Source organism: Sapajus apella, unplaced genomic scaffold, assembly GCF_009761245.1.
Source record: "Sapajus apella isolate SASKATOON/1434 unplaced genomic scaffold, GSC_monkey_1.0 scaffold22, whole genome shotgun sequence".
Lineage (NCBI taxonomy): Eukaryota > Metazoa > Chordata > Mammalia > Primates > Cebidae > Sapajus > Sapajus apella.
In genome coordinates, this window is record NW_022436962.1 from 9,964,156 (window position 1) to 9,982,911 (window position 18,756).

The 18,756-nt window shown below is 42.7% G+C and overlaps 1 protein-coding gene across 7 annotated transcripts in view; it reads left to right on the forward strand.

Moving 5' to 3' along the window:
• SRGAP2 (SLIT-ROBO Rho GTPase activating protein 2) overlaps positions 1-18,756 on the forward strand; it is a 266,495-nt gene that overhangs the window by 201,543 nt on the left and 46,196 nt on the right. For 4 of the 7 annotated variants that reach the window (XM_032289007.1, XM_032289009.1, XM_032289012.1 and 1 more), the window contains exons 8-10: positions 6,019-6,243; positions 9,837-9,938; positions 10,941-11,138. In XM_032289007.1, the coding sequence (XP_032144898.1) occupies positions 6,019-6,243; positions 9,837-9,938; positions 10,941-11,138 (525 nt within the window). The remainder of the gene's footprint in view (positions 1-6,018; positions 6,244-9,836; positions 9,939-10,940; positions 11,139-18,756) is intronic. The other 3 variants (XM_032289008.1, XM_032289010.1, XM_032289013.1) reach the window with 1 other exon arrangement.

Here is an 18,756-nt window from a genome sequence, read left to right on the forward strand (position 1 = left end):
AAATCAGTCCAAGAAGTGGCTGGGCACAGTGGCTCAAACCTGTAATCCCAGCACTTTGGGAGGCCAAGCGGGGCAGATCACGAGGTCAAGAGATCGAGACCATCCAGGCCAACATGGTGAAACCCCATCTCTACTGAAAATACAAAAATTAGCTGGGAGTGGTGGCACGCAGCTATGGTCCCTGCTACTCAGGAGGCTGAGGCAGGAGAATCACTTAAACCTGGGAGGCAGAGATTGTAGTAAGCCAAGATCACACCACTGCACTACAGACAGCCTGGTGGCAGAGGGAGAATCTAACAAAAAAAAAAAAAAATCATCCCAAGAGCAAGGTATTTTGTACTGTACTTCCATCATTAAAAAGAAAAAAAAAAAGTCTGTTCAGAGCCTAATTTCACAGGATGTGGTATGAAATGCCATTGAAAAAGAAGCTGCCCTAGTACTTGGCAGGGTGTAGGTCTGGATCACTGTGATCGAAAGACTACATAGGTAGTAATAAAGTTTCTCATGTTTCTTTGCTGCTATATTTTAGTTGTGTCTTGTTTTATTTTGTTGGCTGCTTGGGTTTTTGTTGCTGTTTTTCCTGAGATGAAGACACATTCGTTACTTTAAAAAAAAAAAAAAGTTGTATTATTCTGCTCTGTAAATGTTCAGAAAGTATTTATTTAGAGAGAGGCCAGGTACTCAGTGTCAGGGGTACAAATGGAATATAGTAGTTCTTGCCCTAGAGGTATTCATAGACTCTAAGACAGCATTTTTCAAACCATCAGTCAGATTCATTAGGGAAGTCAGGAAGTCACTTTTATTGGTGTAACCTGTGTTTTTCAATGAATAGACAAGACTAGAATAAGAAAGAAAATATTAGAGTACGTCACATCAGTAAGATTATGTGAAACTTTTATGTTAGATATGTATGTACACACTTGCACATCTGTGGGAGGTGTGTGACAATAGAAGGTGTGTTTCTTATTGTGAGTTGGGAGCCAAAAAAATGCTTCTGAGCCACTGTACTATGAACAAAGGAAGATCCCAGTCTCCTCTGTTAAGTTCTGTGAGAGCAGGAACCAGGAGTTTTCTTTACCTTAGTAGCCTCCATGCTTAATATTTAGCTGAGCACATAGTGTGTTTACTGAAGGAAGAAAGGAATAGAAAGAGAAGGAAGATGATCATCTAAGCTAAGATTGGTTTTTCTTTTTGTACCTTTCCATATTGTTTTGATGTATAGTTTACATACAGTAAACTTAAGTATTACAGTTTCAAGAGTTTTGACAAATTTGTCAAATATTTGATATAGAATAAATATTTTTATAAGCGATATCTTTCCACGGGACAGGTGCAGTGGCTCACGCCTGTAATCCCAGCACTTTGGGAGGCCAAGGCAGGTGGATCACGAGGTCAGGTGTTCGAGACCATCCTGGCCAAGATGGCGAAACCCTGTCTCTACTAAAAATACAAAAATTAGCTAGGCACTTTGGCGGATGCCTGTAATCCCAGCTACTTGGGATACTGAGGTAGGAGAATCGCTTGAACCTGGGAGGCGGAGGTTGCAGTGAGCTGAGATGGCACCACTGTACTCCAGCCTGGGCAACAGAGCAAGACTCCATCTCAAAAACAAACAACAACAAAAAAGAGGTATCTTTCCATTGCCTCAGAAGGTTTCTCTTGTCTCTTCCCAGTCAGTCCCCCACCCTGAGGCAACCAGTTATGATTTCTTTCAACATAAATTAGTTTTGCCCATTGTAGAACTTCACAAAGATGGGATTATCCATTTTTGTATCTGGCATCTTTTGCCCAGCATAATGTTTTTGAACTTTGTCCATGTTGTTTGCATCTATCAGTAGTTTCTTACTTTTTCTTGCTGATCTATGCAATAAAAAGGGCCAAAAGGATGCAGTTAGAGCAGGACTAAGTGAGGAGCCTGGGATATTGGCATCCTGATCTTAACAGTATCCAGAACTTGCTTTTACACATGGGATGAATCCTGTTTCAGTCCATTGCCATCTGTGTCATATACGCCCTTCTGCCTCCTTCCTAGTGGTTTTGAAGCCAAATGTGTGCATAAGGCATTGAGGATAAGTGAAAAGAAGTTATTTTTGTTGATGCCATTACATTGACCAAGGACTAGCCTCTGACTTCTTTTTATAGTATAGTGTAAGATTTAAACTTCAGACTGTAGGAATCCACATGAGGCATCTGCCACATTGGGGAAACCTTGACTTCAGGCCAAAAAGACGCTCTGAGCTCATTTGATAGCGTCTAAGAACTGTAGGCTCAGTGGAATGTAATTTTCCTCCCCCGTACTCTTGTGGCTCTCTCAACCCAGGAGCAGATGGATGAATGAAGAACAGGGCATTGTCCTCATGCATAGCTGGAGTGTTGTGAGTGCCGTGTACATGTGTAGAAGGTCTGTGACACCATGTGCACCCAAGTCTGACATGAGGGAACTTGGCTGTTTCAGTAAGAAATATCATTAAGGACAGTTATTTTTTTCTTCTGTATGAACTTGAAGTGGCTGTTGTGAAACACCCATTTTTCTTTTCCAGGCCTTATGGAGTCTCTGGGTGAGGATATCAGCTGGGAAAGGGTTAATGAGCTATCAACTCAAGTCATCATACATCTGGATGGGTGGTCATTAAATTCTTATAAAAATTTGATTTCCCCTGAGAGATTTTTCATCAAACATTTATATAACTCAGAAATGGCCAGGGGAGCCCAGCGTGGCTACAGAAATCAGAAGCCATGGAAAGCATGCTTTGTCCCCATTGTGGGCAAAATAATGCGCTTCCTCTACTTACTGGGATTCTCCTCGGAACAGGGTGAAATATTCAAATCTCATTTACCTAACCTTGCCAGATATTGCTTCTTTGCTAAAGACTGGGTTTCTGGCTGTTGCCTTTGCAGGTATGTAGATAGTCAAGACTCTGCAGAACCTCTTCTGAATTTTCCTGGTAGGCTAGAGGTGTGGAGGAGCCAGGGGCACATTGTGACTCAGACCCTCATTCACTGGCACAGAGAAGCTACAGAACAGTTATATAAACAGAGACAGTACACCAGCCTGGGAAAACTCCCAGCCTTCCTTTGGCCATAGAGTGAGCAAAACAAAAGGCTTCACTGGCCCCATCTACCCACTTGACTTAGGTCAGTATTCAGCCTAAGTGTTTTATTTCCTGAGAGGCTGGAATTTGTACTTGTGCTGTCAGTCACTGAAATTAAGTGCCTACTGTGAGCAAGGCCTATTGCTGAGGCATGTAAAGAAGGGTTAGAAGCTAGCCTGGTTTGGGTGATATGACGTGGCGAGTCATAGAATGAAGAAGTATTCCTTGTCATATGAGAGCTACAGATTAGTGTGGTTCTAAGTAGAGGCCATGGTCATTGGAGTCCAGGATTACAGAGCTGGCTGGCTTCCCAGAGGCTGAGAATTTTAATTTGGATCTTGAAGATCTGGTCCAATTCCAATAGGTGAGAGGCGTGGGAAACATTTAAGGAAGAGGACATTCTGGGAGCTGAAGAGGAGAGATCAGTGGATTTGGAGCTATATTAGTATTTTTTTAAGTGTCTACATGGTACCAAATATATGTAAATATATTGCCTATTAGCCTACACAACCTATGAGGCTGGTGTTATCCTCATTTGAGGCCCAAAGGTATTAAGTAACTAGCTTATGGCCATATAGCTGATTTGAAGTCTAGAACTCTACCCTAAACAGAGAGTATGTCATTGGATTAGAGTAGATGAATCTGAGGAAGAAAATAAAGGGAGCTGATGTTGGATGGTAGACTGAAAACAGATTACAATTTGTTCTGGCCATTGAAGCTCTCTCAAATTATTTAACTTCACTCAGCCTCAGCTCTCGAACCTGGAAAATTAAGATAATATCAACTTCATTGAGGTTATTATAAGGATTAAAATGTAGAATGTATATAAAGCCCGTAGCACATGGACTGATGTATAGTAAGCACACTTAGTGAAATAGAAGGATTTTTTAAATTTTAAAACTGGAGAAGGTGGATTTTACCTTGGGGGAAAAAAATGAAAGGTATTTTAGGTTCTTCAACAGGAAAGTGCCATAATTAAAGTCGCATGTTAGGACAGTGAAGCAGATAGCACTGGTGTAAGACAGTAAGGGTATGAATAGGGGTAGAGGTACTGAGAATAGAGAGGAAAGGGGAATTACTAAAAATAGGTAAAGGCTTTTTGAAGGGCACCTTTCCTCTCCTAAATTCTACCTTCTGCTCTCACCCTCTTCACCCACACACATGCTCAGTGGGCAGTATTACTTCTGTTCATTAGACTCACAGGCATAGAGCTCATCAAGAGGGTCTACATAGAGCTAGTCAGGAAGGTTTACAGGTTCAAGGGCAGCCTGGTGAGACCAGCAGCATCTCCCAGAGGGCCCGTGCACGTGCAGCCTCCTAATCAGCCACTTTTGTCTAGCTTCGATTTGCTCTTCCCTCCCAACTGAATTTAATGTCTTTCCATCCTCTGCCTCTAGTTAAGCTGTAACTGCTGTTATTCTGCTGCAGCCAGGCAGCTGCCAGGGCCCGTTGGCACTAAACCCAGAGCCCAGCCCAACTGATGCTCTCACTGAGCTTCTTGTCAGATGCCAGGAAAGAGGAGGCATGTCATATGCCTTTTCTTCCCCAATAGTGGCTGCTTCCAGTGTGATGATGATGAGAGGAAAAGGCTGTGGGGAGGGTTAATTTGATGCTTGCTTGTGCAATGAAATGGCAGTCAGGCAGATGGCCTTACTCTGTGCATGGATTCTTCTCTGATGTTTCTTCTCAGGACCTGGACCTCAAAGCTGCTTAAGCAATAGAGAGGATGGCGATGGATGGCCAAGGAATTGGGATCTCTAGGTCCTTTGGGAGGGTTGGGGAATATTATCATGGAGTTACAGAATGCCATTGCTGAGGAAAGCCTTAAGGATTACATTTAGTCCAGGGATTTTCAGGCTTTTCTCTTAACAAAAGAATTCTTTCTTCAAACCAGACCTTATATAGAATCCCTAAATATTAAATAGAAAAAAAGAACAGAGCTGGCTTGATTGAAGGAGGAGTAGAAGGCTCCAAGTCCTAGCAGTTGGGTTGTCCTTTTACCCACTTCTCCAGGGTAACTTCAGTGCCAGCGCTGGTCTACTGCTTGAAAGCCACTGGCCTGGCCAAATCTGTTTGTTTTACTATGGAAGAAACAGGTTCAGAGAAGGGGAGTGGCTTTTCCAAGGTTGCTTGATTCTGCCACCGGTGCTTTTTTTTTTATACAATTGCCTCTTTCATACCATTTTTCTTTTTGCATTTTGTTGTAAAAATCAAGAATCCTTTACATGGCATGAATTTCCCCAGTAACATTTATGCATAGAGCTTTTTAGTTTTATAAATACTATTTCTGTAGCGCAGGGGCATCTGTTGTCAGATGCCAGGAAGGAGGAGGCATGTCAGAAATCCTAGTCCGCAGTTAAGGCCTATCCTAAGATGTTGGGAGTTGGCGGGGATGATGACCCACAGAGTCAGCTCCCCATTCTGTCCTTCTCCCACCTAGAGCTGAGCTTGCATACATGAGCTGCTGTTGCAATACTCCTGCTTTCAGAACCCTGAAATGGCCTGGCTTGGTTGCTGTATAGTGATTTAACCACAGTAACCCTCAGTGAGTGGCAGGTTGTATTTTTATTGTTGAATTTTGTTATAATGGTAACACCAGATAAACCTAAAAATGGAAGAGCCTTCTGTTTAACTCTCAATTCTTCTCATGTTTACGAAATAGCACTTAATTAAATAATGTCATTTTATCCTTATGAATCTTCTTCCTTCTAACCACCTCACGGCCCTCAAGGGTGTGTTTAACCATTGAATTGGGAGTCAAGAACGGAGAACTCTCACCTAGGCCATGGAAGTCAGGATGTCAACTGTCTTTCACTGCACAGCCAGGCCTATTGATGTGGTCAGATCTGCCCTCTGGACCACCCTCCGTTTCCACTAAGCCTTGGGGCTGTCCATGGTGTGCTCATGTACCTTCTCCTTCCCACAGCAGTGTTGTGACTTAGGCTACCATGCAAGTCTGAACCGGGCTCTACGCACCTTCCTCTCTGCTGAGTTAAACCTGGAACAGTCGAAGCACGAGGGTCTGGATGCCATCGAGAATGCAGTAGAAAACCTGGATGCCACCAGTGATAAGCAGCGCCTCATGGAGATGTACAACAACGTCTTCTGCCCCCCTATGAAGTTTGAGTTTCAGCCCCACATGGGGGATATGGTGAGTCCTTCTCCCTGTACCCCCATCCTCAAGGGGCTTGAGTGAACTTGTGTCTAAATTCATTACACAGAAGCCACATTATTCTGCGGTGGAAGAGGCCTGGGCCTGGCTTCTTGTCAGGTGGGTGAGGCACATTCCACTAACTGAGCAAACAGCTAGTGAGTGCCTGCTGTCAGACACTCTGGCTTGGTTGCAGATATGAGGGATTAAAGCCTTCAGGGAGCTTACAATCTGGGGAATAAAGTCACTAAGGTTTGGAGAGAGTTAGAACTATGCATAGAGAGGGGGCATCCAAAGGGGCCCAGCAAGATCAACGAAGGTTAAAAATAGCAGGTGTATTCTAAAAACTACCAACCGTTCAGGATGGTGAAAGGAAAGTGAGGGAGTGGTGAGGCTAGAAGAAATGAGAGCTGAGGTGGGCCCACATCCTAGAGGCTTTAGTGGGGAAGCGAGGGCTAGGCAGGGAATGCTGTGATCTTTTGCCATTTGGCAGAGTTCGGAAGAATCTTATTCTCCAGAGGTTAGAAGATTGTGATAAAGTGTATAGTTTTGCTTGGGGTATTGAACTAAAAAGAATAGGTATCTGCAGAAAGGACAGGAGCTAAGATGCCATCCCAAAGGCCTGACGCTGGTTGCCCAGACAGGGAAGCATGAACATGGGGCTTTGTTTTGGACTCTTGCCTCCAGTGACTAGACTAAGAAGGGCCTAAATAAAGTGAGAGGCAAGAGAAGCTCCTGGGTTTTCATTGCTCTAAATCTTCTGGTTCTACTTGTGTGGTTATGTGTACAAGTCAGAGTGAACCTCATTCCTGTGGGTAAGAGCCATCATTTCACCTATTGGAGAAATCAGAAGGACGTTGTAGAGGCTTATGTGATAGAAAAGATCAAGATGGACCTTTGGGTATAGTTGGTTTTAGGAGGAGGAATTTTACCAAGATACTGTTTTGCTGTCTCTGTACCACTTCCTGTGTATTAGTTCCATTCTCAGACAAGCCATTCTCCCATGGAGGCAAGGTGACTGCATTTCCAGCCTTTCCTGGTAGGATGAAATCTAGTGGAAAGAGTATCTGCCTCTCTTCTCGAAGCCCCCACAAAGTTTCATGTGTCTCATTGGTTTTGATTGCGTGAAGTGCTTATGCCTGCATCCATGCAAAGCACATGACCTGAGCTGTAGAGTAAGAGGTTCCCCCCGCTGAAGGCAGTCAGACCAAAGCTACCAAAAAGAGAGGAGTGGATGCCAGAGGACCAAAAACAGCAACATGTGCACTACTCAGGAATGATGCTTCCCTTAAGATTAGTATCCAGAGTCTAGAAATCCCTGCTCCAGAATGACAGCTGTGGCAGTGGAACCAGAGGATTTGCTGTCATCAGTCAGCCTCTATGGAGAGTGAGACCCTGTCCTAGAGACAGAAACATGGACATGATTTCCTTCCTTTCTTTCTTGGGGAAAATCAAACCATTTACAGTTCATTTCCATTGCTGTGGCTTAGGGAATGTTGTCAGTGTCTGAACAGATGGAGAAGTGAGATGGCAGCATGTGCAATTAGAGTTGGGGGAAGGGGCGTCACCAAGCCTCAGGAAGCCCCATTCCTCACCTGCCCTGGCTTCTGGTCAAACTTGCCTTCCAAGCCCCTTCTCCAGCTGTCACTGAGATTCCGTCCCAGGGATCCGTGGAACTTGGGGACCAGCTGAGTGGAGTGATATATTTTCCGGTGTTAGTGATTGAGTTGCCTTCTGAGCCAAACAGCTTGTCTTCATAAAGAGGGAACCCAGATGCTGGGTGCTCAGGCCCCTCCTCCCCTGTCAGAGCCTTATTTCCATACTCCAGAGTGCAGCTGGAATGTATTACCTTGCACCCCGGTAGCGGACCACTGCCAAAGCATGCATCACCATCAGCTCTGCTACTTCTTAAAGGAACAGGTTTGGAGGCGGTTTTTCCCTCCATGATTCCTCTCTGCTAGGTCTGGATTACTTTAAAAATCAATAGCTCACTCCTCTGCTGGGGCCATCCCTTTGTGTGATATAGCTGATCAGTGGCTGAGCGAGGCAGGGGCCAGGACCAATCCTGGAGCTTGTAAAGATTCCACATTCTAGCCTAGCCTTCATGTGAGTGAAAAATAAAAAGAGAAGAAAGGGTGGGTCATTCTTGGCCTCTACAGCCAGTCTATCCCCATCAGTGTGGGTTGTCTGCAGATTGTGGAGGCAACAGGAGGGAGCTGCCTGGAAGTTGTTGAACTAGGGCCAAAGATTGGGTGGCATTTTGATTGGAAGCCTTGAAATTGGCAAGGGTCCCACACTAACTGGTTTTCTGGGGTACACAGCACATGAATTGATGCCAAGTGCTCTCAGATGTACTAGGAGGAGGTGCTTGGCTCCATTTTTGGTGCCCTCAGAGGCTGTGGGACTCTGGATGCCTGACCAGTGACATCAGGCAGCCAGAGAGTTTCACTATTGGCGCTAACCGGTTCTGGCCACTGAGCTTTCTCCATTGCGTCTGCTTATCCAAAAGTTAGAGTGAAGTCAGCTCTCTCCAGATCTGAGAGCTGGCTCAGGCCAGCCTCTCAGCTGAGGGAGGAGGTCAAGTCAGTTGAGAGCTTAAAAACCAATGGAAGAAAAGGTCAAGTCCCAGCCCCCTCCATTTGAAGAGAGATTTTGTCCTTTCAAGCAAGGGAATGGTCCGTGGGCATATGAATGTGCCCACTCGTTGCTGAGGAGGAAGGAGGCCATTTCTATCCAGATGTCTGTCTGCAGACAAGAGGCTAGAGAACGAACAGTGACAAGGTGACAGGAGCTGCCTCCACATGGGTCCTGCCTCCCACCTCTCTCAGCCTTCTGCTCCTCATCTGTCATCCAGGGGACTGTGAATGACGTCATCCCTTAACTACATCCCCATCAGGAGACAGTGGAACAGCCATTCTTTCACACAGGAAAAAGCTAATTGGCAATAATCCTTTAGCTAAGGGCAGACTTCTCTCTTACAGGTCTAGGGAAGGCCTGGGGTAAAATGATGGCACTTTGGAAAATGCCAACTTCCTCCAGATTCCATGCCCTCTCGGCCCTTCTAGCATAGGCAAAGAACTTGTTCCTGGCTTCACACTTTCTCATTGAATCAGAGCTCTCATGCATGGCCTGGATTTATAAACACATGCTGGCTGCCAGCAGTGACAAGTTAGCCTGCTGACCTACTTCTCTTCTGCTTTCACTCTGGTGTAGAAAGGGGGATGAGGGAGGGGCCAGAGAGGTGGCCACTTGGACCTTTGGCAGGAAATCCTCACTGTGCCAAAGCATTGTGTTTCTGGAGCTGGGGCTGCCTGAGGCACTCTTCTCCAGCCTCCTCAGCCTTCCATGAAGCTGTAAACCCTGCACAGACCTACCCCTGCCGGGCTCCAAACAGATCCTCCTCTCCATTCTTTCAGGTACTATTTGGTCCTGGAAGAGGCTCACACAAGTTGGCTTTGGATTTTGCTTCAACACAGAAACCACAAGCCTTATACCTTGAATATGGGTGGTTTCATTGCCAGTAATGAACTGGCAATGGAACTGCCAAAGGAATTGTATTCTTTTTCTGACCTGGTGTTGCTGTCTTTTGTTAGGCTTCCCAGCTCTGTGCCCAGCAGCCTGTCCAGAGTGAGCTGGTACAGAGATGCCAACAACTGCAGTCTCGCTTATCCACTCTAAAGATTGAAAACGAAGAGGTGAGTTTCCTGCTTACGAGGTTCAAAGCCACACTCTTAAGTTTCCCTGTTGAAACTTTTGCTGCTGCCCGTCTGGGAGCAGGTGGAAGGAGCATGCAGAGAATGTCCGGGCGGCCACAAACATTTCCTAGCCAAATGTAGGCTTGGACTTTCCCGCTCTGCTACATCCTGCCCTTGAACTTCAGGAAGTTGCTCTTGCATTGCCAAAGGTTGTGCTCTATTTTGAGCTTTTGCACAGTGCTTTTTTCCCCTCTACACATTTAATCAAAATGGCACTTGGCAGCTGTGTGAACAATATTGTGTCTCTGAAACCACCTCCTCATGCCTAGCTTTTTCCATCATGTTCAAACAAACAGAGGCCTTTGACTTTGACACTTCAAACGTCTCCGTCCTCTTAGGAAAGGGTGAGTTTCTTCTGGGCTCAGCGTATTTGCTTTCAGAAAGCAGTTCAAAAGGGCAAGTGATCCAGCTTTCTGTTGAGCTCAGATGGCTTCTTATCTTGTGTCTCAGTAAATCTCACTTTCCCCAGGAAGATCAGGAAGAAGTAGGGATAGGTCACTTAGTTTGCAAATGAGCAAACAAGTTCATCAGTTTGTTGAAGGTCATGAAACAGAACCTGAGGCTTTGCAGTACTAGGCCCATCACACATTTTAATTAGCTGTTTATATGATGGGATTGGTTCAGATTTATTTTATTCTCTTTCCCTTAACACTTGTATTATAATGCTAATATTAAATTTCAAAAGTAAACATTAAAAGATCTGGGTCAAGTACACAGCATGAGAGGTTGTAGTGGCTTTTAGGTTTTCACTGTAGAGAGGAGCATGCTATAGCAGAGTCCATGTGATGTTTATCTCTCACTTAGCACTGTCCAATGGGAAGCAAAGCTGCACACTCTGATGGCATCCTCTGGCCTTCCCCAGCCCACTCTCTTCAAGCTTCTCCATCACCTGCTGTTTTGCAACCCACCCTTCATGCATTCTGTTGGCCCTTGTCATGGCAGGTGAAGAAGACAATGGAGGCCACCCTGCAGACCATCCAGGACATTGTGACTGTTGAGGATTTTGATGTGTCTGACTGCTTCCAGTACAGCAACTCCATGGAGTCTGTCAAGTCCACGGTGTCTGAAACCTTCATGAGCAAGCCCAGCATTGCTAAGAGGAGAGCCAACCAGCAAGAGACAGAGCAGTTTTATTTCACAGTAAGGGAGCACTATGGCTTTTAAAGAGTGTCAGCATGTACTGCATTGCACAAGGGAGATTTGGAACTCAGAGTCCTTGTTAAGTGTCTGAAGGACAGATGTTGAATATCTTAGATATGAATGTGGGCATACTCAGAGGCCATCCCTGCACTTAAAGGTGCAAACATTTACAAGTTGTGTATGACTAACATGACCCCTACAGAGAAAGATGCTCCCAAGTATACCACTAAGAAGATTTTCTTTTTTAAGAAATTTTTAACAAGCTAGTAGGCTTTCATTATTTCCTTCTCAGGCACAGTGGATCATGAAAGGCGAACTTCTAATTATTACCAAAACTTAAAGGATGGGTAATATGCAGCATTACTATTTTGCACATAATTCCAAAACATCATATTTTCTTATTCATGTGTCTCTAGTCTTCTTTTAGGCAGTCGGACCCTTTTTTCTTTTCTTTTTTTCTTTTTTAAGTATCGTTAACAGTCCTTTGGGAGGTTGCTACTGGTCTTTGGTGCTGCTTTTTAATAATTGAGTTATTTTGAGCTTGCCAAGTAGGATCTTGCCTGGACTAAAATTTATTTCCTAATCTTCTGATGACCAAGAAAGGAAAAATTAAGTTTGCAGATGTGACATGAAATATAGCCAGTGAATATGCATACTGGTTCTGAATGAAAGGAATTAACTTTTCAGTCAAGAAACAGTCTGCATGCAGTAAATTGAATTTTTCCTGCAACTGGAACAGTTTGTTTAATTCTTCTTTGAACACTGCCCTTTCTCTATTAAGAACACTAATGATTTGCTAACGTTTTTTAAAGAAATCTGTTTTTTTAATTAAGCTTAGACTTCCTCATTTTTTTTTAATCCTAGCGAAAACTGCTAAAAGGGAATAATTTATCAGTACTATTCTTCTAAAACAACTTTTTAAAAATTATGATGCAAAGCCAAATATGCTCATTATATAAAATTTAGAAGCAAAATGAAGGAAATAAAAACTGTCCATAATTCTACCTCCTAGAGATAATGGTATTAGGATATATTTCTTTCTCATCTTTTTTCTATGTGTGCACAAACACATATGTGAGCCCATATTTATAATTTTATTATAAAAAATAGGATACTGCTGTACATATTGTTTTACAATCTAAGTCATATAATATTCTTTAAGCATATTTATGAGTAAAATATTAAAACCTATACAAAAAAATAGAATGACATTTTGGCTCATTCTTTCATTTTTGTAAAATATTTGACACACTGCCTGATTTGTAGTGTTCAATAAATGCTAAAAATTTATCTTCACCATCATCATTAATTTACTTATTAATCATTATTAAGTTATTCATTGATCATTATTTGAGGATTTATTATTGGCCAGACACTGTGCTACAAGCTGGGAATGCTGCGAGTGTAAGATAAAGAGGGACATGATGGGAGATGGGTCACATAAAGGGAGAACGTTCATTTTTACTTCATGTATATCTAAACAGTTATACTAGGTTGATTTTTGTAATTTAAAAAATGTAAAATGTAAAAATGCGTATATACACTTGTGCGTGAATGGCAGCCAGGATGAGTGGAGTTGGGGAAGCATCACACACAAAGTGACTTTTGTGCTTGATCTTGAAGAATGAGTGAAGCAGGCAGGGAGTCGGGAGGAGAATGGCATTCCTTGAGGAAAGAGCAGCATGTGGGAAAATATAAATGCACACAAAAACCTGGCTCACACATTAAGAGAACTTTCTGACTATAATGAGGGACGTGCCGCTGCCCCAAGCTTCATTATCTAAGGAGCTTGTTGAACACTCTCTAGAGGCTTTTAGTAATAGGATTGTTTAGCTGGTCTGTCTGGACTGCTTAGATATAACACTATTTAAATGACCCAATCTCATCACATTGCTAAGATTTCCATTTTTTAGGTTAAGTAAGAAATTTTGGACCTAAAAATCTTGTATTTTAAGATAGTTTTTGTCAGAATTGCTTTTTGGCTTTAAATGAATTCTGTAACATATTTATTCAAAGTTGACCTTTACTAAAGCAGGAATGGCCATATTCAAACTGGTAACCTCTCAAATCCTGCCCATCCTTTCACTTTCTGTCTCAATACATAGATGTCCTCTAACCCATTTCCTGTCTTTTGTGGCCCTAGTGCCACTTAATCAAAATTGTGTGTAAATTTCCTTGGCTAACAGGAAGAGTTTTGTCTGGGCTTGCCTAGCAGTGGAATTCTGTGCAAGTTCATCATTTTTGTGACTGGTGCTTGAAGTGCATCAGATGATTAATTTCATGATAAAAGGGTTTTTTTGGGTGGTGAAATACACATATATGGAAAATAGGATACCCACATTAAGCAGAGTAACTGCCTGTTTACCGTACAACCCATACAAAGCCAATACAACCGCAAATGTGCTTGCTTTAGTCTGTTGCCCCTGCACACATTGCCCGTGTGTTTCTCTATGCCCTTCAAAAACATCAGAGCATCCTGGAAGATCCTGTCTTTTGGAAGGTTAGGAAGAGGTCCCTTGTCACAGCTCAACTCCTAGGTAGTGTGCCTAGTGACCAAGAGGGCTGCTAGGAAAACTGTCTGACCATGTGTGGCTGTCATTGGACTGATTTGCCCAGCTAACATCAACTGGGAATTGGGGCATGACCTATAAAGTTGCTTGCAAGAGTCTCAGGAAAATAATTGTGGAGTTAAGAAACTTGAAGCAGTTTAAAAAAAAAAATTATCTAACCCAACCTTCTCATTTGAAAGATTAAAAAAACAAATAGGCCAGGCATGGTGGCTCATGCCTGTAATCCCAGCACTTTGGGAGGCCGAGATGGGTGGGTTTCTTGATGCTAGGAGTTAGAGGCCAGCATGGACAACATGGTGAAACTCTATCTCTACTAAAAATACAAAAATTAGCCGGGTGTGGTGGTGGGTACCTGTAGTCCCAGCTACTCAGGAGGCTAAGGTGGGGGGATCACTTGAACCTGGGAGGCAGAGGTTGCAGTAAGCTGAGATAGTGTCACTGCACTCCAGCCTGGGTGACAGTGAGACTCTGTCAAAAGAAGGAGAGGGGGAGAGAAAGAGAGAAAGAGAGAGAGAGAGAGAGAAGGGAAGGAAGGAAGGGGACAGAGGGAAGGAAGGGAGGGAGGGAGGGAGGAAGGAAGGGAAGGAAGGGAACGAAGGGAACGAAGGAAATAAAAAAATCCAGAGAGGATGGGTAGCTCACAAAAGCTGGACCCACCACTCTGGTTGCAGGGTCTCTGGCCACAGGCTGCTTCTCTACACCCTGTGGAAGAAGCAGAGGTGAAGGGAAGGGCTGAAGAGCAGCTCAGCAACTTTCGCCTCTTATTTGCCCTCAGTGAGGACATGTTTCCTGATCTTCTTGGCTTTGTGTTTATCACTTATCTTCTATAACACATAGTTCAGCAATGTCTACTTTTTACCCATTGTCTTTTTTACTGTGATTGTTAAAAATAGATATTTTTAAAGGATGCAAAGATTTCAAAAGGGTATACAGAAAACTGTACTATAATGTTTCTTCCCATTCCTGACTCCCCTCCCTCTGCTAGTGATTGAAACAAACCAGTTTCTTCTGTGTCCTTCCAGAAGATACTCTATGCATGGACAACAACTGGCATATCTGTAAATACCCTTTAACACAATAAATTACATTAGAAATGTAATGAAAAAAATGGAAGCCAAAATAGAAGTATTCTACTTATACAGTTCTTACCTTTTTTTTTTAACCTGTACATGTCAAGGAATCTACTTATACAATTCTTTACTTTTGTAACGTTATTTATCTTATTTTTATGTTAGTCCAAAAAGATCTTCCTCCTTTTTTAATGGCTGGACAGAATTCCACTGCCTGAATGTGCCATCATTCGTTTAACAAACTCACTGCTCATAGACGGTGATGCTTGCTGTTTAGCCAAGGTTTACCAAACAAAGCTTTATAAGGCTGGCATTTCTCCTAAGTATTTCCTTTTATGGGGAGTTGAAGAATTAGGTTCTTATATGGGGGATAGAACAGTGAAGGGGTTAAGGATTATGGCCAATAAAGTAACAAAGCTAAACAGTCTGAATTCTTAGGGACAGGTTTGAGGAAGGTAATAGGAGAGGAGGCAATGCCTTGGCCACTGGGGCACTGAGAGCCCACCAGACTTGGAACTTGTGGTCTGAGATCTTTTTATCTTGATAGTCTCTTGCAGGCCCTTGGTAAATGTGTGCTAGCAAGCGCAAATGTGTGAATGGCCCTATGTTGTCCATTAAACTGGGGAGACGTGCTCCATTTAAGGTTTACTCTATTATGGATTCTATGTGACAGCTGTTTCCTATTTTAAAAATTGACAGGAGGAGGGGAAATGTCAGCGTGCTTGCGTGGTGGGGAAACAGCCACTTTAATGACATCTGTGTATCTCTGAGCATGGGCTGGGTAGGTGTACTCACTCCTCCTGCCTTGCTGCAGTGGATACTTAGGGTCTTGGGTTCATACAGATTAAATCCAAGGCATAAGAAAGGTCCAGTGAGTTTTATACCCCCATGATAAGAGTGTATTTAAAGGGAAGAAGTTTTTAGAAATGAAATTTGAAATGCATTTTAGTGCCTCTATTTTTTTTTAAGGCCCAAAACCTTCTGCTTTTGTGCTGTTTTTATTTTAGCACAAAGCAAAGAAGTTTAGGAAGGAATGCTTTGAGGTTCACTGAGGAGGTGATTCAGGTATAAGGAACATCTTTTTGAGTGCCTGCTCTATGCCAGGCCCTGTGCTAATAATATTAATGCTTGGTAGCCGGGTGTGGTGGCTCACGCCTGTAATCCTAGCACTTTGGGAGGCTGAGGTGGGTGGATCACCTGAGGTCAGGAGTTCAAGACCAGCCTGGCCATCATGGTGAAACCCCATCTTTTAAAAAAAAAAAAAAATTAATGCTTGTTAACCAATTTCATTCTCAGCAACCTTGTGAAAAAAAATATTATTCTCATTTTTCAGAAGGAAAAACTAAGACTCAGAGGGTTAAATTATTTGCTCAAGGTTAGAAGAGTTGGTGAGTGGTAAGACTAGAATATTCCAACTCATGCTTTTTCATTTTAATGTAACTAAAATGTCTGTCAAGGAGGGAAGTTGCAGAAAGAAAAGTTATTATATTAATACTTTTCAATAAATAAATCTCACTGCTGACAGTTAATAACCAATTAAAAATTATTGGGAAATGAATTAATGAGATCATAAAAACGGAAAATTGAAGTTTCACAATGGCACAAAGCAAAACACCCAATAGACTTTTTGCTTCTCTTCCTACTTTTTGAAGAAATTCTCAGTTTTGTGATTATTTTAAGTATGAAAGTTGTTGGGGGTGAGCAGTGGTCAGCCTGTGTTTTAGGAACTTGATTTTATTTTGGTGATACCTAGAATAAAATATTATCCTTTCTTTTGCTTCTCCGTTGAGGAAAATGAAGTTTTAGGTGTTTGGTGAAGGAAGTTGGGTGTAGGGAATGGAACGAAAAAGAATTACCTATTGTTGGAATATGCCTTAAGTAAAGAAAGTGATCCTTGTTGTCCAAGGAAGGGATTTGGATAGTGGAGATGCAGTCGTTTTCCTGGCCCCTGGTATCCAGAAGTCATTGAAAATCACCTATTCTTCCCTTGCCTTCTTTAGCAGTCTCACCTCCTTTCTCTGTGTGTCTGTCCAACAGCAACGGAGCCTTCTAACTCACTTTCAACAATTACAGATAAGGTCACTTAGCCCCAGCGAATCTCTCATATGGATGAGTGCTGACTTGTGGATGGGATGGGGGAGTGATAAAATAACATGCCTGCAGACTCTGAGATGCCTTTACATTTCCATATCTGGCTAGATGGGAAACTCCCAACTGTGGTTTCCGTGTCAGTATTAGAGATGCAGCTCATACCTTGACACAGTTATGATCCTTCAGGATTTAATGGAACCTGAAGTAATTCACCATACCTCTTTACCAGGTTATTTATTTTAATGGTTCATCGAGTGACAGCCAGAGTTAACTAGTGAATTGTCAACATGAATTAAAAAAATGATTTCCAGAATAACAAGTAAAAACAAGAGTAAGAGGAAAGAATTTGCATCCTTATCCTTTTAGAATTGTGGCTGTTTTCTGAGCAATCCAGCCTTGTTCTGAAGGCTAAGACTTCTCAGTGAATTTTCCTCGCTATGAAACCTTTAGAGTCCCCTGGGATAACCATCCAAAGAGAAGCTTTTGAGGCTTGCATTGTTGGCAATGGATATTTCCTGAAGGCTTTCCACTTCTGGGCCCTCAAGTACTGTTCCAAGCCCACAATTAGGTATTGGTTAGGGATTAAGATGTTACCCAGGGAAGAATGACAGCAGGTGAGCTGGCATCTGGAGCAGATGGGAAAGGGGAGGTGACAGCAGAGCCTCTTTTTTTGCAGATGTTCTTGTGCAAAAGCATAAAGGGACAGAGGGAACAGGTCATGAATAAGGTAGCAAAAATTATTTGGTGTAAGATTTGATTTTGGCTTGTTTTAATTTAGAGAGGATTGGCACACTAGGGGCTTGGTTTGTAACTGATGAGGAAAGGTCAACTCAGAGCAGAGTGAGACTGCTCATTCATTTATTCATCATGCATTTATTGAGTATTTGCTAGGCGTGGTACTAAGCATCAGGGATGCAAAGAATAATGAATGACATGGTCTCTGACCATACGGAGGAAGCAGTCTGGAGAAAAAGACATATGAGTAATAAACCCTTCGTGACAGGGCTGTATGAGAAGTGCTGTCCTGGAGATTTGCAAGGTACACACAGGACCATCTGGGTGAACACGGGATGACTAGGGACTGCATCCCAGAGAAAGCAGATTTTTCTTTTGTTTTTAAACAAGAGAGAGAGTTAGATCTAAGCTCTTATCTAAAAGTTCACACTGTACAGAAAAGTATAGAGTAAAAAGTAACTCACATTTGTTCACTTTTCTTTTTTCTTTTTTTTTCTTTCTTTTTTTTTTTTTTTTTTTTGAGATGAGAGTCTTGCTCTGTTGCTCAGGCCGGAGTGCAGTGGCACGATCTTGGCTTACTGCAAGCTCTGCCTCCCAGGTTTAAGCAATTCTCCCACCTCAGCCTCTTGAGTAGCTGGGATTACAGGCACACACCACCATGCCCAGCTAATTTTTGTATTATTTTGGTAGAGATGGAGTTTCACCATGTTGGCCAGGCTGGTCTCAAACTCCTGACCTCAAGTGATCCATTTGGCCTCCCAAAGTGCTATGATTATAGGCTTAAGCCTTGCACCTGGCCCTATTTACCTTTTATTTTTATCACTCTTAATCCTAAATGGTAATCCATGAAATCAAAGGTTTGATGTATAATTGTGTTTTGCTTAATATACTTTAAAAGACAGAACTATTACAATTTAAAATGGTGTATCTACCTAACTACCTCAGTGATCTCACATATCACCAGTAATTCATGAATCACACTTTGGAATGCCCAGCTATTTGAATTCTGCGTTCAGACATAGGCAGATGGCCCCTGATTTGAAGGATGAACCACTGCAGCAGCAAACAATCAAGGCAAACTAAGACCCCAAGAGTGGCTGTGGAGGAGAGTAGAAAAGATACTTTGTTAAGAGTCCAAAGGCCTTGGGTTGG